The 25,592-nt window shown below is 36.8% G+C and overlaps 1 protein-coding gene and 1 non-coding gene across 3 annotated transcripts; one reads left to right on the forward strand and one right to left on the reverse strand.

Annotated features, from left to right (window-relative positions):
* Nucleotides 1-410: 410 nt before the first annotated feature.
* On the forward strand, nt 411-483 carry trnak-uuu. Its single transcript has one exon. It is a non-coding gene; the product is annotated as a tRNA-Lys (tRNA).
* A 334-nt stretch (nt 484-817) lies between these two features.
* Nucleotides 818-15,769, reverse strand: atg9a (ATG9 autophagy related 9 homolog A (S. cerevisiae)). Of its 2 annotated transcripts, XM_048200700.1 has the most exons (16): nt 15,613-15,769; nt 15,250-15,311; nt 14,655-14,802; nt 12,812-12,855; nt 12,615-12,679; nt 12,385-12,534; nt 12,136-12,277; nt 11,156-11,904; nt 10,870-11,023; nt 6,060-6,239; nt 5,699-5,938; nt 5,258-5,493; nt 4,008-4,125; nt 3,537-3,741; nt 3,310-3,452; nt 818-2,223 (listed from the first exon to the last, which is right to left on the reverse strand). In XM_048200700.1, the coding sequence occupies exons 3-16, from the start codon at nt 14,755-14,757 to the stop codon at nt 2,215-2,217; spliced, it is 2,538 nt and encodes an 845-aa protein (XP_048056657.1). In that variant the 5' UTR covers nt 14,758-14,802; nt 15,250-15,311; nt 15,613-15,769; the 3' UTR covers nt 818-2,214. The 2 variants fall into 2 exon arrangements, with proteins under 2 accessions (XP_048056657.1, XP_048056658.1); XM_048200701.1 differs by lacking the exon at nt 818-2,223 and having other exon boundaries at nt 3,304-3,452.
* Nucleotides 15,770-25,592: the final 9,823 nt, after the last annotated feature.

Consider the following 25,592-nt stretch of genomic DNA (forward strand, 5'->3'; position numbering starts at 1 on the left):
TCGCTCGATAAGACAAAGGATTGTGTAGCGTAGTAGACACTGCGCATGCGCTGAAACTAAGTACGTTCTGAATAGTTGAAATGCACGTTAACGAGTATGTGAATCGGATTGTGAACTTTAAGGCACATATATATACTGTTCTTTTCCAAATCTGAAGTCTGATTGAGTTATTCGTATTGAAGAAAATTAGAAAACATGCGTTTATATTACATTTTATAGTGCTACCAACGTGCTTGCTGCTGTAGATCACGTTCAGCGTTTGATGTTGTTCATATCCCACCTTTCGCGAACTCATCTAACACATTGTAGTATAGCATGTGTACTTACCTTTTCTTTCATTATTTATTCAAGCTGGTATTGATGAATAAAAGTGTTGGTGAAAAAAAGGGGCGCCGTGGCTCGTCTTCAGGGCCCGGATAGCTCAGTCGGTAGAGCATCAGACTTTTAATCTGAGGGTCCAGGGTTCAAGTCCCTGTTCGGGCGAAACATTTTTCATTACTTTTACTAACGAAAAAGTAATGTACCGGTATGAGTGGTTGAATTAAATGTGCCCGGTTGATTTTCACCCCTTTAATTCTCGAACTGGTAAAAACATTAACATTTGTTCTGAATAGGTTTGCATACAAAATCATATGTATTTTATACATGCATTATGAAACCATTCTTGACAAGAAAATGACTAAAACCAATCATAATGGCATCCCTAAATGCATTTTTTTCCCACAAGGATGATTTATTTTTTTGGCACAGTATTTGCACTTTGACCCTTTCAAACTTTTTTGAAAAGTAATGGTCTGAATTTAGAATATACACAAACTATTAAATACATTTTATTGATGCATCTTAAACTGTACAAAATGTAAATATACAACACAGTCTAGAAAACTGAAAACAAAAGAGAATGGAAAATGCACAGCTGCAGTTGCTAGATTAGTTAAGGTCACAGAAGCATTTTACAGGCCAATTATTACAAACACATACCAGAATAAAGGTCAAGGGTCATGCACAATTTGCACCTTGAACACTCTACATTAGCACAATGTATGTGAGCAGTGTGAGATATGAGAAATGATGTCAGTTAATGTGAAACAAAATGTACTCTTTTGCCATTTTATGTAGTGATGGTTTATGAATAAGATCCAAACATCTTTGCAGTCGCACACAAATTACACAAAGGTTTGTCTACTTCCTCATAGTAGTTCTGGGTTTGAGGATGGAAGGTGCAGCAGTCAATCACCCAATAAGTGTCATGCACTTTTTGGGCAACTTCAGTGCCAAAAACAAGCCGGTCCTGAGATATCTGTAATATATAACACTTAAACCCCCCCATTCTCACAAATCTTGTTTTATTCGCCTGAGCCATGGTAAATAAACTGAAAATGATACTGACAAAATCCCAGGGTTTTATGCTATAGACAGAAATATACAACTTCCTTTATAACTGCATGTTTATAAAGACAAGAAATCTGATTTGCCCACTGCCTTTGAGTCATCCTTTGGATCTGAAAAATGATAAAGTGCATTCTTGTTTGATATTGTGCAAATAATAAAACTTAAGATCATGCGCATGCGTTATTTCTACAGTGCCATGCTTGAATGATCTTCAGTGGTTTTTCCTCCTCACAGAATTCTGGGTTTGACAATAAAATCTAATTTTGCAAAGCGTTACAGTTCATAATGGCACATTGCATGTTATAAATATTTCTTCATCCTATGAAAACTATTCGAAGTAGCTCAGAAATTCTAAGCACAAACTTCTTACATCAACACCGACCTGTACTTTTTGACGAGAACGGAAAAGTCAAGTGAGTGCAATCCTGCTAACCGTTTACTCAAAGGACTAATGGGAAGGCTTTCTGTCAACTGCTTAGTCCAGTTTGCAAATAGACTTTCCTATTCACAATGAAATGGCAAAAAAAAAAAAAAAATGAACAGATCTAATTTTGCAACTTCTATCAAGTAGGTCAATATGTAAATGTATGAATAATTGAATATTTTGATGATGTACTTCAGTGTATCAATTCCTAAAAAGCTCAAACCATTGTAATGCATTTTGCAATTTTGATACGATGCCACGCTGTGACATATAATGATTAGGCTCAGACTCTCAAGTTTTGATAGGGAGTCAATAAATCTGATTTTTGTGATCCAAAGTGTCCAAAAGAAAATGGATGGTGTGAGTCTCTCTTCTGAACTTCATGTACGATATACATGTTAAGTCACCTAAAAAACAAGAACAGAAATAAGTATTAGGAATTGAGTGCAGATCAGTGCTGCTTCGTAATTACCACTTGTATATGTGCCACACAAGCAGGTTTGCCAGGTCTGTGCAACAAAACTAGCCCAATGGCCAGTCAAAATGAGCCCAATGCGAAGTTCTCCCAAATAACCTGTGGCAACAATTTAAAAGTAGCCCTGGCAACCCTGCAAGTCCTTAAAAGTGAAGCCAAAACATTTAGATCGCCCCCTGGTGGCTGGCTGCAGTATGTCATAAACCCCACACTCTCCATGCAAACGGACAGGAGGTGAGCCAAACTAAACAAATCAAATTACACTTGAAATAATGTTTCCTAAAGACATTTACTGTCATTTTAGGAAGTTCTTATCACACTGATGTATGTTCAAGTGTTCGTTTTTTTTTTTTAAATAAGTTTGCTTTTAGCTAGTTATTTGAAGTAAAATACTACCAAAGTCCCTTTAAGACAAGTCATTTAATTCGGCAGCCATCTTTGAAATGCCTCTCAGGCATGCAAGTGCAGCTCCTATCTCTATGAATGTGGAAACATCAAATTCTCCAAAGTTGTTTGCCATACTTTCGATTAAATTTAATATTTGAAATCACCAATGAAATCTGACAACAACTGCCTCGTAAATTTAGTTTCTAAACGCTCAAATAATGACAAAGAACTGTATTTTTTAGGCTGGATCAAGCTAATGCACATGCGCAGTCCTAAATGCGTGTCTCTTGTGTCTCATTTCAGAGGCGCACATCTGACTGTTTCTATAGGAACCGAAGCTTCTAACGGCCGCTGCAGTGACGCAATGACTTTACCAGTCGGCGATTGGCTCTTTTTTAGAAGGCAGGACTTATTCCACCATATTGCGTGTTGCACTTTCTCCCATTCAAAGCAATACGAGTAATGCGTCTTGTGTTACTCTATAGTCTTTGCTACTGTGCAGATTCTGGCTCCAAATGATGTCATCAGCCCAAGATGGCTGCAGCTATTTCTGACATTTTGGCTTCATTTTTCTACAGTGGAAGAAAGTGGTTACATCATCCATATTTTTTTTAACTGTCTATGGTTATACCTTATGGATGTGTGGTGGTAGCTCGTCCTCAGACCCCTCCTCGGGCACTGGGTCATGATGTCGGCCCATTTGGTTCTCCTCAGACCAGCCACCCATAGGCATACGAGGTGTCCTCTGGACTCGAAAGCTTCCAGAAACAGGATCTGCGGGAGACATAGTTTGTTGCTCATGTTATGGAGGAGTCATACTCTTCGTTCTTGTGAATTGCGAACAGTCATTTCTAGTACCTGAGGTTCCGCCGAAGCGCCGCTGGCTGCCGCTCTGCTGTGCTTCCCCCTGTTGGTGTGAGGTGGAGGCACAAGGGAAAGTGCTAGAACGGGGGAAGTTGCGAGCAGCTTCCACGTCTTCATTGACACTCTCACTGCTCTCGTCACTCTCCTGTCTGTGCCAGGTGTGTCGAGACAGCTCACCTCGCGATTGCTGCTTATGCATCTACACACACATTGGATATAGTAATTAGTCTTCAGGTGCAGACTACAGACTGACATTTTTCAACAGAATCAGACAAAACATCACAAATGTTTTTTGGTAATTGGTTGATTTGGATGGCTTAGTGAAGGAAAAGCAGTGTAGGGAAGTGTGGGTAGTGGAAAAAAGCTTCTGCTAAATTCCATACATGTATATTTGAATCAATAGATTCATTGAATCTATTCCATAATATAATTTTGGTTATATCAGCTGCTCATGTGTTGCTTTACCTCATGAATGTAGAGAGCATGAATGCTCATCTCTGTGGAGGCGTATTCTGATAGGACCATACTGGTTAGCTGGCCTTCCCAGGCACTGCTGCCAGAGCTGATGGTACGGGCATCAGTGCTAGATGAGGACAAAACAAGATTTGAGAGGGAGAACAAAGAACACATGAATGATATAATGACACTCAAGTCATTTTAACGCTGGCAGAGACCATTTAAAAATCATTCCAGCTATACAGATGTACAGATAAAAGTTTGGAGTAGGTACAAGTTTTTATGTTTTTGAAAGAAGTCTCTTGTGCTCACCAAGGCTGTATTTATTTGATCAAAAATACAGAAAAAAAACAGTAATATTGAGAAATATTATTACAATTGTAGTCCATTTTAATGTATTTTAAAATGTAATTTATTCCTGGTGATGCAAAGCTGAATTTTCAGCATCATTACTCCAGTTTTCAGTGTCACATGATCCTTCAAAATGCACTCTAAAATGCTGATTTGGTGCTCAGACACATTTCTTATTATTGTCAACAAACAGTGCTGCTTAATATTTTTGTGAAAACCATGATGCATCATTTTTCAGGATTATTTGATGAATAGAAAGTTTAAACGAGCAGCATTTATTTGAAGTAGAAACCTTTTGTAGCATAAAATGTCTTTACTGCCACCCTTGCTGAATAAAAGTATTAATTTCTAATTTAAAAAAATCTTACTGTCCCCAAACTTTTGAACAATAGTGTATACACACACACAGAGATCACCAGTTCTGAAATCTTTATGTAGTTGTCAGTCTATACAAACTTGCTATCTTGCTAAAAAAATCATGTGATTCTAACAAGCTGTATTAATTTGGCTTCCCACTTAATAGGAAATCATTAAAGTAAAAACGTTAACAGGATTCTTTCATTCATAATTGCGCACAAGTTGCGTATCTATCATGCTAAATTTTCATAACAAGTGTGTATGTACATACATTTGTTCTTAACTTTGTTTTAATGTTGATTAACCTGGATTAATCTCAATGTGCCCGAAGCTGGTAATATGCATAAAACATGCCCAAATCATCTCAAGATAAGGGCTTTCTGCACAACAAGAAGTACAGTCTAGTGTGCCATTCTGAAAATCATTTAAAATGCATTAAATGTCCTTAATTTATTAGTATTAACACTAATGTATTAATATTAGTATTAATAATAAATATATATATTTATTTATTTTTTAATGATTATATTACACTTTTACTCAGTCATTACCTAGAGCCTGTCATTGCTCGCCCAGCCACCACAGCTGGATGATCCGGTCGTGGCAGTCTGGCAGATGGGTAGCTGCCTCGGAGGTGTAGACTCGTGCTGAGAGGAGAGAGGGATCGGAGAGCAGATGCTCCCTCACTCACACCAATGGACACAGGATTGATGGAGCCCTCTCGACCCAGATGCAGCGAGGCCAGAGAAGGGGGTCCGATGAGAAGATTTGCAATAAGACTGCGAGGCTGAAATGAAAAAATAACCAAAATTAGGCCTCTTTTAAAAAAGAATCCATCCAGTTCTTTTTGTAATCATGCTGTATTTAAACTTTAAAGTACTTGGTCCACTTTTCATTGATTACTGATATTATGTATTAATGATAATATTTGCTATTAGATATATATCATGTGTATAATCTGATAGATGTTTGCAGTCCAGTCATTTGAATACCTCTGAGTCAGACTGTAATGAATGTGTTGAGGTAAAGACAGGATTCTCTGCTATGACTCCCTGCTGTCCTCCGGCGGCCTCGCGGTACACCTTCTCTTTCAGAAGACTGATGAAATGTGTGCTCTCCCGAGGGGGCTGCCAGTGTGGATTTGTGATCGCAAAATGCATGAGTGACAGTTCTGTCTTCCCATCTTCTGCCTGCTGATAGATGGAGGCCTCTGTTTTCCCAGCAGACATCCACTATAGTAAACCAAAAAAGGACATCAGAGATGGCAATAAAGAGAAAACTAGGTAGATGCATCGATCTACAAAAAAAAGCACAATAATTGAAATAATAAAAAAAAAAGGTTTGTGCCCTTACTGCAGGATGACCATGTTGGCGGACATCCATCTGTGCAAAAGAGCAAGTATCACCCACACCGACCACATCCACAGTGAAGTTTCGGAAAAAATCGATGATCTCCAGAGATTTGCGGCGCAAGCAAAAAATGAGAATGAAGGGAGTGATGACAGGACTCAAAAGCTCCTCAAGAATAAACACCTACAAAAACGAGATCAAAGAGTCAGCATGAAATGAAAATCTCTTTTCTAAATGCACGTTATTGATCGTATTGTTAATGGATCACATGTTTCTTTTTTAGATTTTTAATCAAAATGTCATAACTCAATCTTCTGGTACAACGACAGACTTCTCTCTGGCTTCTCCAATCATTTAGTCTGCTTAAACTAGGGGTGTCCGAACGAGTTTAGCTCCAACTTGCCTCAACACACCTGCCTGGAAGTTTCTAGTATGCCTAGTAAGGCCCTGATTAGCTGGTTCAGGTGTGTTTATCTGTGGTTGGAGCTAAACTTTACAGGAGCAGGGGCCTGTACCATGAAGCTGGATTAGCTGGCTAGCCAGGTAAGTTTCAGATTAGTTTGCGCCAATCCTGGGTTTTAGGTACCATGAAAGTAATTTGGCTTTTAGCAGTGTTCATAACCATAGTAACTTACGCTCCACGGCTAACCTGCTCCGGGACAGGTTATGTTCTGGGTTAGAGATTTCAAACTGAAATTGGACCAATCAGATGTGAACAAAGTGACACTAACACATCCAACACAATAAAGTCACTCCCCCAAGTTTCTCTTCCTCCAAATTAAAGGTCATTATATAGTAAAACCAAATATCTAACGGTGAAATTGTCTGGTTTTAATGATAATATAATTTATATATGATTTGTATAATTATATGATCTATGTTTTTATTAATCCATTACACACACGCAAGTTTAGAGTAACAGTAGTTGTTAAGCACTTAGTTTCAATGAATATATATATAGATCATATGTAATATAGGCCTAAATAAGGAGAAAATATACTCTTTAAAAATTACTACATGTGACCTTGTATGTTTAAGTCTCTATCGCTATATATTATCAACTAACTTCACAACTTTCACTTGCACTGAAAGAGAAAGATCATTTCTTTTGTTTGTCCTCTTTCACAGACGAGCATTTTCCATTAGTGTAAATGCATTTAAATTCTTAATTTTCAGCGAAAGAGTTTTGAATCACGCTGGCTCTCTCACGAGAAGTGAATCACAGTTTATTTATGTTGCAAGGCATGTGATTGGCTGTTTGCCACTGATGTCATGGATTCATGTGCACGCGCTCCACAAACTCAGGATCAAAGCCTGAGTTGACAGAGAAAGTTGATGATCAGCATCATGGTACCAACAAAGCCCGATTGGAGTGGTTTGGTTTTGTCAACTCGAAACTAATCCTATAACCCTGAGTTTGTTCAACTACCATCATGGTACAGGCCCCAGGACTGGACACCCCTGGCCTAAACCTTTCTTACAAATGTCTGCAAGCACGTATACATGCATCCACCAAATCAACAACTGATGGACAGAATCAAGTTCCCGCCCTACGTTTTTTTCCTTTTTGACAATGTTTCACAACTGTTTCTACTTCCATTTGAAGTTATACAAATGTAATTTTGTTTCTCCAATTTTTTTTAATTCAGTTAAAGGTGCCATCGAACGTTTTTTTACAAGATGTAATATAAGTCTAAGGTGTCCCCTGAATGTGTCTGTGAAGTTTTAACTTAAAATACCCCATAGATTTTTTTTTTGTTAATTTTTTTAACTGCCTATTTTGGGGCATCATTAAAGGGGTACTTCACCCCTGGAAAGATGAATGTGTATTTAAAATTGGTCATTTATGTAGTAGAAATGTGAAATTATTTTTGAATTTGGAGCTTTCTAGACTGAGAAAAGGCAGAAAATGTATTTTTGACTAATGTGGATGAAAGACAACAACTCCCAGAATGCACTTGTTTCGCTGCCCTTGCGAGGCCACGCCCAAACCACGCCTATCGGTTACAATCGTGAGTTAGTTCATACATTTACAGCGAAATGGTGCTAAATTGACACACGGCCTAAGGCTGAAACAAATTCCTGCAAAATCATTTACAAGTAAACAGTGACATGGATATTCCGTATCATAGCAACAAAGCGTCTCAACGGAAAAAAAACGCTGCGCTGCAGAAGCCAGTGTTGCCAAGTCCGCTTATTATAAGCGACTTTGGGCTTGTTTTTCTGTAAAGTCGCTTATAAATATCGGTAGTCGCGGGTCGCGTTTTTTTGGGCTTGTTTCTAAAGTGTAGTTGCTTATTTGGGCTTGATCCCCCAGCTCCATAATAAGTTGTCAAGCAGATATTTTCTACATGTTATTTAAATGTAGGAGTTTGTCTAGCCGGTTCTCTCTGTCCCTCCCCTTTCCCCATACACACAGGAGACAGCAGAGTTTTTTCTCGTGATCACGACATAAAAGTTATTTTTACAATGATTGATTCTGAAACACACTGTACCCGGTTTCTACTGTTGCTATAGTAACGAACACAACTTTGACGCGCATCTGATCGGCGGATAAAATATGCGCTCATATATCTTGCCAGCTAAATGTTTACTTCACTTAATAATAAAGTTACAATAAATAAATACATATAGGCTAATATAGGCTGTGATATCATGTGCGTTAAACTGTCTTCCTCCTATCTTCCATTAAAAAGAGGTGCAATACTCCAGATTTCCAAAAAACAAAACAAAAAAACTTGAATCCAGTTGATATAGGCTACAACAATCTTGGGATGCTGTTTGAGAAGCGTGTTTATGTGTGTTGTTTCCTACAAATGTAGAAAATACAATAGGTTACACACTATCAATGAATTAAATGACATAGGCTATAAATCATATTTCTTATATACATTGAGTGACATTTTTAGGTAAACGAACACTGAAACTGCGATGATTAAAATAGCGTCTTAAAGATACACAATAAGGTTCAAACAGAATACTATACTTGACATCAAAATTAGTTTTAATAAACAATAAGGGGGGGGGGGGTGTCTCCGTAGAAAAAGTCGCTTGTTTTGGGCTTGTTTTCACAGGCCTGGTTGCTTATTTGTCTCGCGAGATCTGGCAACACTGGCAGAAGCGCTCTCACGGCAGAAGCGCTCTCACGGCTCACAGCGCGCTCACAGACGGACGTTTTAAGCAGAGCGCCTAGCGTTTTCAGCTGGCTCTGGTGGACACACGGCCTAAGCGTATTCGCCTAGAGGTAAGACTCGCTGATATTAGACTCTTATTTCTGATAACACAGTAGCCTATATGTAGTGTTGTAGGTAGCAGTGAAACTGCAAACTTAGCAAAGTAACGTTAGATAGACAATTACATATAAGTTGCATATAAGTTGACTGTTATCAAAGTAAAGCCACTGTTCTGTAAAACTGAGTTAGTCTATTTATCTATTTATGCTAACTTACCACAAAAGCCTGTTGCTGTATTGGTTGAGATGACTGCAGAGACCGATAAATTTGCGAGATGAACCACTGATGTAGTGCAGACTATAACAAAATAATGTTACTGTAAGCTTAAAACTATATAACTGTGACACCCACTTTTGATAAAATCTTTGATCTATGTCCGTGAGTAACCTCAAACCTATGCCTCAAACGTGCATATGTTATGGGCGTGGCGAAAAAATGCCGAACTACTTGCTATTACTGGCTGTAGTTTTAAGCCTCTGGCCAAAAAAGCCTCCGATGACGCAAAAATCGTCATTTTGCGTCATCGGAGGCTTTTTTACAGAATAAAAATGCATAAATCTCTCATCTCGGGCTGATATGAAGGGGGAAAGCACGGTAATTCGAAAATACTGGTGGTATTCTACTAATACAAAGCTTAATTCTAAATCCTGAAGTATCCCTTTAAATACGATTTATGCTATGCAGCCCCTTTAAATCTCGTGCTCTCCGCCCACGGAGCTCGCGCTTGCCTTAAACAGTGCATAAACAAAGTTTACACAGCTGATATAACTCTCAAATGGATCTTTACAAGGTGTTCGTCATGCATGCGGCATGCATGCGTTGGATTATGTGAGTATTGTATACTGTTATATTGTTTACATTTGATTCTGAATGAATTTGAGGCTGTGCTCCTTGGCTAACGGCTAATGCTACACTGTTGGAGAGATTTATAAAGAATGAAGTTGTGTTTATGCATTATACAGACTGCAAGTGTTTAAAAATGAAAATAGTGACGGCTCTTGTCTCCGTGAATACAGTAAGAAACGATGGTAACTTTAACCACATTTAACAGTACATTAGCAACATGCTAACAAAACATTTAGAAAGACAATTTACAAATATCACTAAAAATATCATGATATCATGGATCATGTCAGTTATTATTGCTCCATCTGCCATTTTTCGTTATTGTTCTTGCTTGCTTACCTAGTCTGATGATTCAGCTGTGCACAGATCCAGACGTTAATACTGGCTGCCCTTGTCTAATGCCTTTCATAATGTTGGGAACATGGGCTGGCATATGCAAATATTGGGGGCGTACACCCCGACTGTTACGTAACAGTCGGTGTTATGTTGAGATTCGCCTGTTCTTCAGAGGTCTTTTAAACAAATGCGATTTAAGAAGGAGGAAACAATGGAGTTTGAGACTCACTGTATGTCATTTCCATGTACTGAACTCTTGTTATTTAACTATGCCAAGATAAATTCAATTTTTCATTCGAGGGCACCTTTAACGAAAATGTTATCATTTGGTTTTCATTAACAATAATAACACACTGGTGTTAGGTGCAAATATAAGTATAAACTGCTGCATTACTTACAGCCTTGTACTGAAAGAGCTGTGCGAACTCGTCTCTGGTCTCATAGCGGTGGGCATTACCCTGCCAGTGATCAGGCATGTAGTGGATGTGTGCCAGGATCACTTTAAGCAGCTGCTCTGGACAGAACACCATATGCTTGTCTGGGATAAACGACCTGGGGCAGAACAAGGATGAAAAAATGAGCACAAAACTGTTCAAAGTCAAATCTCACCAGTAAATAAAATTCAGTTCTACTGATATCTTCATTCTTAGCTTTAAAATACTATCTTTTCCTCTCTTTGCGCACCTGCAGACTGTGATGCAGACCCCAAGTAACGTGATACTGCTGAGCACGTGTTCCACAGCCAATACATCTTCATCATAAATAGTCAAAGCAATCAAAACGGCAAGTATGGAGCCAGCAAAGAATGCCACGTTCTTGGCCACCACCGTCAGTAATGGTGACATGAAGCAGTTCATGTACTTCGAGGAGGCCTTGTAGCCCTTGCTGAGGCGTGACATCAGCTCATGGTCTAGTTCATTAAAGTGTCGGAGGTAAAAACGGCCATACAGAGACCAACATCGAGCACCCAGGCTTCCCGGCTCACGCTTGATCACCTCGGTGTAGCTGAAGAACGCGTAGAGAATCTGCCAAATCAGGATGACTGGACACAAGAGAAGGTTGGCAATTCCAATCCACAAGATACGTGAGCTCAGACGATCTGCTAGCTCTAAACGGTTCCCTCCACGTTTGTACTCTGACTTCAAACTCCACTCATTTTCAAAAAGAGATCCAGGGCCCCAGAAGAAAATCAACTCAAAGTTATACTTGAGGCCACGGGTGTAAAAAACGGTGTCGCCCAGCAGAGGCAAACGAAAGCGCACAGGTAGAAGTGACTTATTGATCATTGCGACCATGTAGTTTTTGAAACGCAGTATGCGATGGTAGATGTCAAGCTCTGTTAGTTCTTTTTTGTGGATGCAAATCTGGTGCTCCTTCTGTATTTCAACAATCCTTGCCTGCACCTCCTGCCAGGTGAAATAAGGAAGGTCCGCCTACGAAAAGAGAATGGCTGATTAAACATTTATAAATAGGTTGAATAATATAATTCGATCAGGTACTCTGGTACATTTTCTCTGAAAATGATCAGCGATTTAAGTGGCTTCCTGGCATCAAGAAGACAGTAAGAAAAATGGAGTATGCTTTCTTCCAGTGCTGACTCAAACGTCTGTTAGGACCAAAACGTTTTAGTAAATGTGCTACAATGAGTTAGCAGAAAAGCTCACCATGGACATTTTTAGGGCATTGATGTAAAACGATCTGATCTCCCAGTAGCAACAGATGTTGTAGATGAACTTGACAAGACGGTGGAGCCAAAATACCCCTGATATGACAAGGATGAAGATGACCAAAACACTGTCACGGATCCTAAAACATACGTTAACAAAGGACAGTTTGATTTATGAGGATTATTCTGCTAGTAAGAAACAATAACATTAATGCCACATTAGTGTCATTTAATACATAAAATATACCGAGCACTGCACACGTCCACTGGTAGAAACGCATCGGGCAGCGTAACCTTCGAGGAATCGGTGTGATTAACAAACTTGTTGGCAAAAAGGATGTCATAGTCCACACAGTTAGCCAGGAACACTGTGAATGCCACCACAAACACCAGTTGCCTAGAAAAATAAGTGGAAGACACTATTTATGACTACTATCACTTTACACAAACATGTTTAATAAATGAATTGATACTTACACAAGCTCAAATATTTCTCCCAGCAGCATACAAGTAAATCCATTCTTCTGGTGTAGATTATAGACTTATTAAATGTTAAGAAAAATATAAGATATATGTTGACTGTAATCACTAATTTTATGTCAATCTACAATCTAACATTTGAAAAATGTATTTGACCCATAAACAAGCATTTCATTTCAGTGCATAAAGGATATTCTCTGGAAGAAAAGGTCTAGATTTTCAATGTGGTGCCACGGAGCTGCAATAAACAAATACATTTATGAATTTTATGACAAAACAACTTGGAAAAATTCATATCTAGTGTAATGGTAAGCAGCATGTTACATATCCATTGCTCATTTAAAGGGTTAGTTCACACAAAAATGAAAACTCCATTATTAATTACTCACCCTCGTGTCGTTTCAAATCCGTAGGACTTTTGTTCATCTTCGGAACACAAATGAAGATATTATTAATGAAATCTGAGAGATTTCTGTTCCTCCATTGACAGCTATGCAACTACCACTTTCAAGCACCAGAAATGTACTAAAGTCATCATAGTAAAGTAATCCATGTGACTCCAGTGGTTTGACCTCAATTTTATGAAGCAACGCGAGTATGCATCAAGTGGTAAATTGTTTTTTTGGGGGGAGGGGGGTTTTGTGTAAACAAAGCATGGATTACTTTCATGATGTCTTGATACTGCCTTTCTTGGGCTTGAAAGTGGTAGTTGCATAGACTGTCAATGGAGGGACAGAAAACTCTCAGATTTCATCAAAAAGATCTTCATTTGTGTTGTGAAGATAAACGAAAGTCTTACAGGCTTGGGACGACATTAGGGCAGGCCTGGAGTGGCCATCGGGAGAATTCCTGGTGGGCCGCTCATAAATTGGGCAGTACCACTTCGACATGAAGGCAGTTTCACACAGAAAACGGAAAGTGCAAGTCATTTCATTTTCAATGTGAGACACACAGCGGCAAATCGCAGTGGCGATAGTAGTGGCGAAGACAGTGCAAGAGGTGCTCGTACACATGAAATCCCGTCGCTTGCGCATGCACAGCTCAACATAGCGGTTATAAATATTATTATTAGGCCTATATGGCATATATTACACACACCGTAAGAGGAGCCACATGACTTCTCACCCGCTTTCTCACATACACGCAGAAAATGTAACTGCCACCACGTTCGTTCCGTAAGTAGAATAGGGAAGGCGTAGGACGTTTTGGAGAATACAGAAATGCCGTTTTGGCGGAAGCACTTAGAAGGCGAACATTTGTTTATATAAAGCATATACAGTTTTATGCTTGATCGTTTCGCTAGATAAGACCCTTATTCCTCGTCTGGTATCGTTTAAAGCCCTTTGAAGCTGCACTGAAACTGTCATTTTGACCTTCAACCGTTTGGAGGCCATTGAAGTCCACTATAAGGAGAATAATCCTGGAATGTTTTCATCAAAAACCTTAATTTCTTTTAGACTGAAGAAAGAAAGACATGAACATCTTGGATGACATGGGGGTGAGTAAATTATCAGGAAAAGTTTATGTGAAAGTGAACTAATCCTTTAAGGCAGGAGTTTTTAATTTTTTACATGCCATAAACCCTCCAATATGATCATCCTCATGTGAGGGAGCCCATCCTAAAATTTAAAAGGCAGTTATATATTTTCAAGTATAAAGACCCAATTAATACTGTGGAAAAATGAATATTATAAATCTGTCAATTGTGTTTTTTTTTCTATTCTCTGTAGTTTTGTACTGTTGCATTCAAAATGTATTTATTTTTTATATTTTACTAATGTCATTTATTGTAATCAAAAATATTTGTTCATTTATTTAACTCAAAATGTATTTTTATTTCTTTATTTTGAATATTTTTACACTGCTTTTCTCTAACCTTTCCCACAGACCCCCTCGCACTCCCCCTGGGAGTCCTCGGACCCCAGTTTGAAAACCCCTTATTTAAGGTAAGGTTACCAAAAGAATAAAAGCATACGATTCTGTCATACAATAGGCATACACACTATGCGGCACTTTATTTAAAATTGTGGATCTTACATTTGGATCCCTCTGGAACATGCACCAGTAGATTCTCCTCTCCGGGAGGAGAGTCGCTGTAGGACGCCTCCAGGCGCTGGTACTCTGTATCAAAGTGGGCCATCCCGCTGTCAGACCCCGAATCTCCTGTCACACACTATTCTTGTGCCTTTGGATTATAAGAACACTTATTTCATTATAAGCACTGTATCATTATATGATACAAAACATGATTGAATATGAAAGTTGTCTTTTAAGGTCATTTACATATATATGAACGTGACAGATTGTACTTCAAAAAATTCCCAGCCCACAAAAACATGTCAGGACTCTCCAGCTTTGACCTCATTGCGCAACAGCAGTGGGCCCACGCTCATTATAAACGTGCATATGACTCACAGCATAAGAATAAAATAACATACTCACCCAAAACAATGTTTAAATCACTGGATTTTGTTGCCATTACGTGAGCAGTTTTAACACAAGTGCTGGACTAGTTTGACAGCTTTGTCAAATATGCCAATCTCTCAGAAACAAACAATGCAAACAATGCTACCTGAAGGAACGTCTCTGCATTTAAACATATAACACTGTTTATTAAAAGATCATCTCTTACCTCGTACCTCCCGCCATTTCATTTATGAAACCAAAAGGACTAGGCGACCAATTCTGCTCTTCCTATAGATGAAATAGCAAAAACATAAACACATTCAGTCCATTCTGGCAAAAAGCACAAATCACAGCACAGTCGCATTGTTTCCTTTAGAAGTCTAATATATTGTCTTTACGTGACATTTAATACGTTAATGTTTTAAATAAGTAATATTTGTTATTATCCATGGGAGGAATCAACCAGCTATTTATGTCAACAGAAGCCTGAGGAAAATATGAGATGCGCGTCACATTGAGAAACACCTACCTATTCAGCAACAAAACAGGCGATTCGCTATTTAGAAATATTATTTGGATTAAATCTTACCTCATTCGAATATGAGGAGCGGAGATTTATGATTCGCACTCTGTTATAAATGTCAAGTTCGCTTTTGTTTTCCCATTCGAAGCATTTTTGGTTTCGATTCTTGACGCACAGTATAGAGGCCGCGTCTACTGTGTGACACATTTGCTGTCCAATCAGAAGCAGGTTTTCTGTGTAAATGAGCCAATGGCATCAGGAGGCGGGTCTTATTTTTAGAAAACACTGCACTTAACATTCATCCTATCCCACGAGAGTACAGGTACTGGAATAAATACACAGAAAGATTTAGTTGTGCCTGAATATTGAAATGACACTGAGGGTGAAACAGAAAGTGATTAATCATAGTTGCTTGTATAAGCATTTTGCAGAATATTTTGAGGAAACTTAAACAGGAAATATGATAAAGTTATCAAGGAGTTCAAAAGTCCAAAGCATGTGATTATAGTATGAAGGCATTACAATACATTTTTTAGTGCCAACATTTTTAATTTTGATAATGTTTACAACCTCTAGTAGAGACACTCTGCTTGGCTATACAATGGCTCCACCTTGTGACTAGTTGTTGCATTAAAAAGTAAGTCTGCTTAACCCTCTATGGTACGGTGTTGCCTTCAGGCAACATGGTCTATTTTAGTTTGTTTTTAATAAAATAAGGCACCAATTTATTGATCAAACATATCTCAGGACAGAATAACTCAAATACTAATCAATAAAAGTGCAAAAAAGACCAACAGGGGTCCATTTTGTGTCCTGTTTAAGCACATGTGCATGTCACATGACTCCATATTTTCTCCAATGAAAAGTGTTTTTTTCACTTGTTTGTATCAATTTAATTTCCCACAAAAAAATATGAGTCACCTTCACTGGCAAGTGAAGAAGTATTTTTAAGAACTGTACATTATACATCATCAAATGTTTTAGAGAAAATAAAAAACTGTGTGTTGCCTCAAGGCAACATTGTACCATAATGGAATTGCATAAGGCTGTACATTATAGGTTTGATTGCAAATGTATTATATTTGTAAGGAAAAGAGTTAGAATTATCTAAATATGTTGGCATTTTCACATGATTTTGTAATGCACTTATAAGAATAGCAATTCACATACTATATCTGCATATATTATGATCTGCACATTTTCTATAGCACTTCAAAAAGGTGTAAAACACAGGTAGCACTGGCATTTAATGAAGATGATGATGAGGGGTCATACTGTGATGAGGAAGATGAAATCATAGTGACAATCTGTCAGGGAGAGAGTGAGGCTGAGAGAGAAGATGGGGATGAGGATGAAGATGAATATGATAACTTGATATAATAACATAAAGATATGATGGTTTGGTAATACTTGTGTTCCACTATGGTACAATGTTGCCTGAGGGTAACAGCTGGATATAAAATGTTACTTTTTATTAAATATTAAACTTTTAATACATTAAAAACTAGATAAATTTGTTTAAGTGTCTAGTTAAAGAAATTGATGTTTTCAATAAATATATTTCTTTTTCTACATGAAAATGCCAAATGTTTAAATTTTTCCATAGTGGTACAATGTAACAAACTTATAAAAATTAAATAAATTTAAAAATTATGAAAATGTTTATTGATGTTGTTAAAGTGTCCAATTTTAAGCAGGAAAAACAACACAAATAATTTTATATATAAATTGCATATATATTGTGTTCCATAGAGGGTTAAATCATTTTAAGTCTGCAGTGATATGACTTTAGATAGAAAAAGCCAACATAAAACTGTCAAACTTATTTGCATACTAACTACAGAATAAATGCTGAAATTGTTTAAATCACAAAGATCTGTTGTATAATTTAGTCAGGAGATAATGGATTAGGACAAAGGTTAAATGAAGTGTGTTTCTTTATTGGCTCATTGCACTGAAATTAAGAATTTTGGTAGAGGATTATGGACTGAGTATAAATATGTTTTGCACCCTCTGTCATGATAGGCTAGGCTACATTCATGATGTATTCAAAAGGAGAGAACATAATAAAAAAATGCCCTCATCACTGACTGATATGTTTATGTCCTAAGAAATCAGGTCTACATCACTAAGTATACACACAATAATACTTTGAAATATGCATACAATCTCTCCATATATAGTGCATAATAAAACAAATTGGACATAATGTAAATTCTTGCAGTTGACCTTTGTTCTGACAATGTAGGGCGGGACTTGATTTTGTCCATTAGGAATTGAGTTACAGGTTGTCTCGCCCTCACGCCAGTAAACATGTCATCGGAGAAGAGATGTTGTTGCAAAAGGGAGGGGAAGTTATTTTGATTAAAGATTATGATGGCACATGAATAAAAAAATAATGATATGCATGGATAAATATTATAAATACTGCTTAAAAAAATAAGAATTGTCCATTTTGATTTTGTAGTGATTACTAATAATAATTGTATGAATAGAAAGCATCTCTAAGCCTGGACCAAAATGGCTAACATTGCTTACAGCAACTTTAAAGCTGCAGTCCGCAACTTTTTTTGTGTTAAAAATTTACAAAAATTATATAATGAGAATATACAACATGAATCCATTTTCCAAACCGTGTTTTTGTCTTATCCTGAATCATTATGGTACACTTATGTTTACATTTACATTTACACTTACACTTAGTGTTTATATTCTGACTATTTCAGTAGACTGGTAGGACTCGCCACAGAGTATCACAGTAACTGTGTGACTCGCCATAGACATACAGGAGAAAACTAGCTCCGGCTAGAATGTTCCTCCGCAAGACGCGTACAGTTCTGTTGATTAACCGCTAGAGGACCAAAAATCGCGGACAGCAGCTTTAAGTAAATACGAAGATAACCATCTCATCATTTTCACTTAATTTCAATCACTTTTTGCAACCTCAAGTATAACAACTGAGGGATTCTCATTATGTATCTGCTTTTATTAAACGACAGAGCAATTTACCTCAAATTTGATCTTTTGTTATTGCACACAAAGGACTGGGTCAGGAAAATTGTATTACTTGATAGAATAGTGTTTTTAGAAAAATGTGTTTAAAAAAGTGCTGTAGTGGTGTTTGCAGCAGCACCAGTTATGAACATTTAACACACTAGATGAAAAACAGGATTTATGATTGTGGTTCTATTCCAGCATGATTGCCCATGTTGACCTTGCATGCATTAGTGATATTGAGGACTGATTCAGATGAAATTCTGCCATACTGGGATTGACAGGAGGAAGGAAGGGAAACAGGGGTAAGTGGAGACCCCTCTTGCTCAGAGATGAAGTCATTCCTCTGGGGATCCTTAATTAAATTGAACTACTGCTGGGAACCATATGCATCTATACACACACACATACTCTTTCCTACTGCCTCTGTTGTAAACCCTATAGGAGCATTGTATATAACAATATATACAACATATTTAACAAGTTATGAAGTAAAATATCTAGCTTCCACTAGACCAGGGGTCGGCAACCCAAAATGTTCAAAGAGCCATATTGGACCAAAAAAACAAAAAACAAATCAGTCTGGAGCCGCAAAAAATTAAAAGCCTTATATGAAGGCAACACAGGCTGTAAGTGTATATTAGCTATATTAGCCTACTATCAAAATGACTAACTAGGCTACAAATACATAATGAGGTATTCCCGAGGTATATATTTAAAAACTGCTGAAAGCTACAGAAAAAAGAAGCAAATGGATCGGTGCAATCCACAGAAACAGCTGGACTCCAGCAGAGAAACATGGATTTGCAGTTATCTTTTTGTGTCAAATTGTTGGATTTTGAGGTAAAATCATTCCATATATATATTGTATTGTTATATATTATGTTGACAAATCATCTATTAAATATTTTCCATCTTATATTCTGCATAATTGTGCGTTTTAAAATAAACACTGACAAAAACTATACTATAAAACTATATGTTTTAGGGATGGACAATATGACGATATATATAACATTGATATAACGTTAAGTAATTACGCGGATTTAAGCCTAAGTTACCTATATTGTAGTTATATAAAATATTCACAGGCAGATTTGCTTTATGTATTTCCTCGGCGTCAAATCAGGCACATATAAATGTCAGGAAACACGACTCCTGGCTACATGTCAATATCCATGGATTAGGTTTATTTGACAAGTTGTAAGAAACACTTTCGAGTCCAACCTTTAGTGTAATTCGTTTGTTTTTACTCGCGTTTTCGCAGTTTCCTCTTTTAAATCCAGTCACGCAGCAGGTTCTTTTGCCAATCAGTCCAGCTGAGGGAGCGCGCTTTCGGCGGGAAAGTGACGTCGATGGCTATGACGCAAATCTTCGTTGACAGAAATGTTGAAATTTAATATGTATTATACACATTTTTACAGCATTGAAAAACGTTAAGAATGTTTGTGTCATGTTTGTCCTCCTACATAAACCATATGAAAACAAAAAATATATATTTTTTCCATTTTAATACATTTTGAAAAAGCTCCAGGGAGCCACTAGGGGAGCGCTAAAGAGCCGCATGCGGCTCTAGAGCCGCGGGTTGCCGACCTCCGCACTAGACGCCTTCCATATTCAGCGTACGAAGAGAGTGTAAATCTCTTGCAGTTCAAAACGCTTACGCTACGTCCTACGCCTTCCCTGTTCAAGTTATAGAAAAAGCTTAAAGGTCCCCTAGAATCAAAAATTGAATTTACCTTGCATAGTTGAATAACAAGAGTTCAGTACATGGAAAAGACATACATCGAGTTTCAAACTCAGTTTGCTTCCTCCTTCTTATGTAAATCTCATTTGTTTAAAAGACCTCCGAAAAACAGGCGAATCTCAACATAACTCTGACTGTTATGTAACAGTCGGGATCATTAATATGTACGCCCCCAATATTTGCATATGCCAGCTCATGTTCAAGGCATTAGACAAGGGCAGCCAGTATTAACGTCTAAGTCTGTGCACAGCTGAATCATCAGACTAGGTAAGCAAGAACAATAGCGAAAAAAGGTAGATGGAGTGATAATAACTGACATGATCCATGATTACATGATATTTTTAGTGATATTTGTGAATTGTCTTTATAAATGTTTCGTTAGCATGTTGCTAATGTACTGTTAAATGTGGTTAAAGTTACCATCGTTTCTTACTGTATTCACGGAGACAAGAGAGTCGTCGCTATTTTCATTTTTAAACACTTGCAGTCTGTATAATTGCACAAACACAACTTCATTCTTTATAAATCTCTCCTACAGTGTGTAATGTTAGCTTTAGCCCGTTAGCCCTGGAGCACTATCAAACTCATTCAGAATCAAATGTAAACATCCAAATAAATACTATACTCAGATGATCCGACGCATGCATGAAGTATGCATGATGAACATCTTGTAAAGATCCATTTGAGGGTTATATTAGCTATTCAGCGCGTGATTTAAAGGGGCCGTGCTGAATCGGTGCATAGTTAATGATGCCCCAAAATAGGCAGTTAAAAAAATTAATTAAAGAAAATCTATGGGGTATTTTGAGCTGAAACTTCACAGACACAATCAGGGGACACCTTATACTTATATTACATCTTGTAAAAACTGGTTCTAGGGCACCTTTAACTGACCTGATGCCAGTTTACGCTTTCTTCGTAAATTGAATACGGAAGGTGTCTGGCGGAAGCTAGATATTTTACTTCACACGTTTATGATGGATGGATGTGGATGGAAGCACTTTCTTCATCTCATACTCATGACCCCTGTTCACTGCCATCATAAACGCTTGGATGCGTCAGGATATTTATTAAAATATCTCAGATTGTGTTCATCAGAAAAAAGAAAGTCATATACACCAGGATGATGGCTTGAGGGTTGAGTAAAGCTTGGGCTAATTTTCATTTGAAAGTGAACTAATCCTTTAAAAGTAGTGAATGAATATGGACTAGTGAAACTGAAAAAACTATACTAGTCATTTTTGCATTACTTAATAGCAAATGAGAAATAATCGATAGTAACATGAAAATAGATACAGTAGTTCATTTGATTTTGATACCCTCCTCTCGGATGCAGGTCTTGAAGAGGCTGGATCTTAATACAGCACATGCATTTCCTGTTGTCCGTGCTTCAGTCTGGAGAGCAGTGATTGCATGTTTGCAGAGAGAGATATGAATTATATGGCACAGGGCTTTGTTATGCTTCAGACATTTTCATATTGAGGATTGAAGAGGATCAAGGTGCATACATGAATTTATAGGACAAGCATTTATTTCTGTATTGAGGGATAATAGAAGAGAGCGTATGCTGGGGGCCAGATTCCTTTTTTTTTTCATAATAAATTTGAAAGATTGGATAATCTTGGATTTGGCATGGGAATGAAGTGAGGTTAGCCATGCTGAAGTGTGTCTTTATATTTGTATTTATCTTTATAGGGTGGTTTATAACATTTTGACAGTGCAAGAGCTGTAAGGGAATGTATTCTAACAATCCAATGAATAAACAGATTAGAGGTCAGGTTTGTTGATATCTTCACACCTGAATCACACACTCTCTGTCTTGGTCATATAGTGAAATCATAAATCTGTTTGCAATCCTTTCAAATCTTGTGATGATCCGAGGGCTCTCAACTTGATTCCTTCCTCATAGCTCTCTGTAAACACAATAAACATTCACTTTCCCATGGATGTTCTTCCTGTGGACGTTATAGTCCTGTTATAGTTTCAGATCACACACTTATTTTTTAATGCAACCCAAAATTGAGGACAGTGAGACAGTGAGATTTTTTTATATTTTATGCATGCGCAGGAAATACTTTGTATTGATTTTTGAAATGCAAAGTGTTACATACACTTAATTTTTTTATTTTTGTTTTTTATTTTTAATGCTGTTCAGTTTATTTAAACCATTTATAGTAGTCAGCATTTGAAGTGGATCAAAAAAGTTTTTAGGTTTTAGGACAACTTTGATGAAATGTTTTGATCCACTTCAAATGTTGACTACTGTAGTTTAATTTAATACCATTGTATCAGGTTTCTGGTTCAGATGTTATTTCTTCATGTTCAGTTGACTTGAAATGGTTTCTCTTTGACTTGACTTGATGTTTTCATTTTGAAATAACATGTTTTAATAAAGTAACCCAATCAAACAGGATTTTCACTTCCCATCATGCTTTGCAAAGAGGCTGAATTGGGAGAGTAAATATTGAAATAAAGTGTTAATTTATGCAGTTTTTTTAGCAAGATGTGAAAATGGGGAGACTTGTTCATGTTTAATGTTCTATTATGTTGGTATTTAAAAGTTTCTGTTATGTTTGTGTTTTGGGGGTTATCACTGGGGTGAAGTGTGGAGCTTGTGATAGGTGGAGGACCTGCTAACAAAAATTCATATTTCTTTAATAATAAATCCACCACTGTAGTGCTCTGAGTGAAACCGGTATCACTTATGGACTGCCAACAAACATCAAATGTATAAAGAAAAGTTGTATTTAGATTATGTAAATCACAATTTAAATGAAAACCATATATTTAAGTTAAACTAAAACCATTTAAGTTAAATGAACACCATTGATTCTAATTAGTGGTACATGGTTGATTCTATTTGGTTTTGTTTCAGTCACGTGGAACCACTGTCCATGGTTGAATCATGTTGAATCAAGCCAATGAGCTTTTTTTTTTTTTTTTTTTTTTTTTTTTTTTTTTTTGAGTGTATAAAGTAATTTAAAGACATGACATAAATCTTTCTGATTTTAGTAATCTAAACATAATTTACTGTTTTCCAAATGATTTGTCCATTGTATTTAAAAATTAAATAATAATAATAATAATAACAAATTCAGATTTTTTTCAGTGTAAATTTTTTTTAATACTAAGAATTAAGTTAAATGGAAAAATATATATATATAAACACTAAAAATTTTTACAGACTCACCATGGCGATCAATGAAAATGATTTCTGGCATCATAAAATCCACCCTCCCTGTCTATTGCAGAGCCATTATACCCACAACACCCAGCACTTAACTACAGCATTAGTCTCATGGCCATCTAGCTCAATAATGGCTATTGATTGATCTAAGATCAATGGTGAAGATGTGTACTGGCTTATTTCTCTAAAATGTGTATCAATGTTCCATCAAAATACCTAAACATGGCTTATAGCATTTAGCAAAGCATGTGTCACAGTTATTATTATTGCAAACCTCTAGTATTAAACTTTTCAAGTGATCTGCAGATCTACCTTGTGGAACAGTAAATATGTGAAAATGTCTCAAAGATATACAGACCTGAGCCATTTCTTGAGTCCGGAACATGACTGTTTATTAAAAGATCTTAACCAAGACTCTTGTCTGTCTGTCTCTCCAATGAACATACTGTACACATAGGCACCTGAATGTTTCTGTTTTGGCCATTGCCATTAGAGATAAAAAGATTTGCAGGCAAGCTATCTTCAAATTCCAATGACACAAATATTTGATTGCAGAATTGCATGCATTATAAGTTATTGAAATGACTGAACAAAACTGGGGGAGAGATACCATATTGCTAGAGGCACTGTGAGATTTTAATCTGTTCCTATGCTTTAGACAAAAGGATAATCTCATTACGCTAAGGCCTCTGTTGATTCACTGAATCAGAGGGATTTATGGTTATGTCTATTGGCTAGTGCCTTTGATTGACAGTAATCTGTTTGTTTCTCACCCAGTGATAACAACAGTATCGACACTTTTACTACTTTCAGCACTAAAACATCAGACTGCAGAGAGGAGAAGCAAGAAGACCAAGCCTGAAATGATTTTAAAAAGAGTAGAATAGAAATGTGTCTGTTCAACTGTTTCACTACATGATGTTGGTACCATTTTCTCAGGTGGCTCATTCAGATGCCACCCTTTTTTTGGAACAGTTTAAAGGGTTAGTTTACCCAAAAATGACATTTCTGTCATTAATTACTCACCATCATGTTGTTCCAAACCCGCAAGACCTTCGTTCATCTTTGGAACACAAATTTTTGATGAAATCCGTGAGTTTTTTTAAAAAAATTTTTTATCTCCCATAGAAAGCAACGAAATGATCACATTCAAGGTCCAGAGAAGTAGTAAAGACATTGTTACAGTAGTTCAACCTTAATGTTTCAATATGCAATGTTGAGAAAACACTCCTTAAAAGTGAAATGATTTCTGTAAATCCAGTGGTCAAATGCTCAATTTTTGTAATTAGCCACCTGACTTGTGGCTGGTCTCTGTGTGTGATTTCACAAATCCAGAAGACTTTCTGAATGTATATAAGTAATATGCTTTTCTAGAAAGGAAAATTTAAAACATGAAAAAGAAGAATTAGGATTTAGAATTTAGAATCCATATTACATGTAACCAGTTACTACCCAGCACTGACTATACATATAAATCAAAGGCACAATATGTAATATTCGTGGATTAAAATATTCAAAAACCACTAGAACAGTGTTATATATTTTGTTGACTTGTGTACTTACATTATCCTAGATGTTTCCAAGAATGTTTAAATCCAGAGAAGTAAGCTGTCTGTGTCTGTGCATCGCCTATCAATGACATCACACCCGCGTTACACTCGATTTCTGGTTTTATTTTGTAGAAACCATGGAAACACCAAAGAAGCATTAATATATTATATGTTTTATTAGACAAGGGAACAACTGTTTACATAAATACATTTATAGACAGAAAAATAATCATTGTTATATAGCTCAACACATTTAGTCTTATTGTTTGAATCTCGTTTTCTTCATTATGTTGATGCAAAAACTTGAGAAAATGAGATCCAGGCAGTAGATAAAGTTGACGAAAAATTATTTATTCATTACAATTAAATTTAGCCTCACACGCAAACTTTAATCGATAATGAAAATACTTAATAAAACCACAAGGTAAAATAACCATCATAAAGTATTAGTCAATAGTTAATAATAAAATTTAGAGTATTGTAAAATTTAGAGTATTGTATCTAATAGATGAAGATCAAAAAGAGCAATGATTAAGACATTTGCAGATAAGAGCCAAGTAGAAGCCAA

The sequence above is a fragment of the Megalobrama amblycephala genome, linkage group LG8 (genome assembly GCF_018812025.1).
Source record: "Megalobrama amblycephala isolate DHTTF-2021 linkage group LG8, ASM1881202v1, whole genome shotgun sequence".
Taxonomy (NCBI): domain Eukaryota; kingdom Metazoa; phylum Chordata; class Actinopteri; order Cypriniformes; family Xenocyprididae; genus Megalobrama; species Megalobrama amblycephala.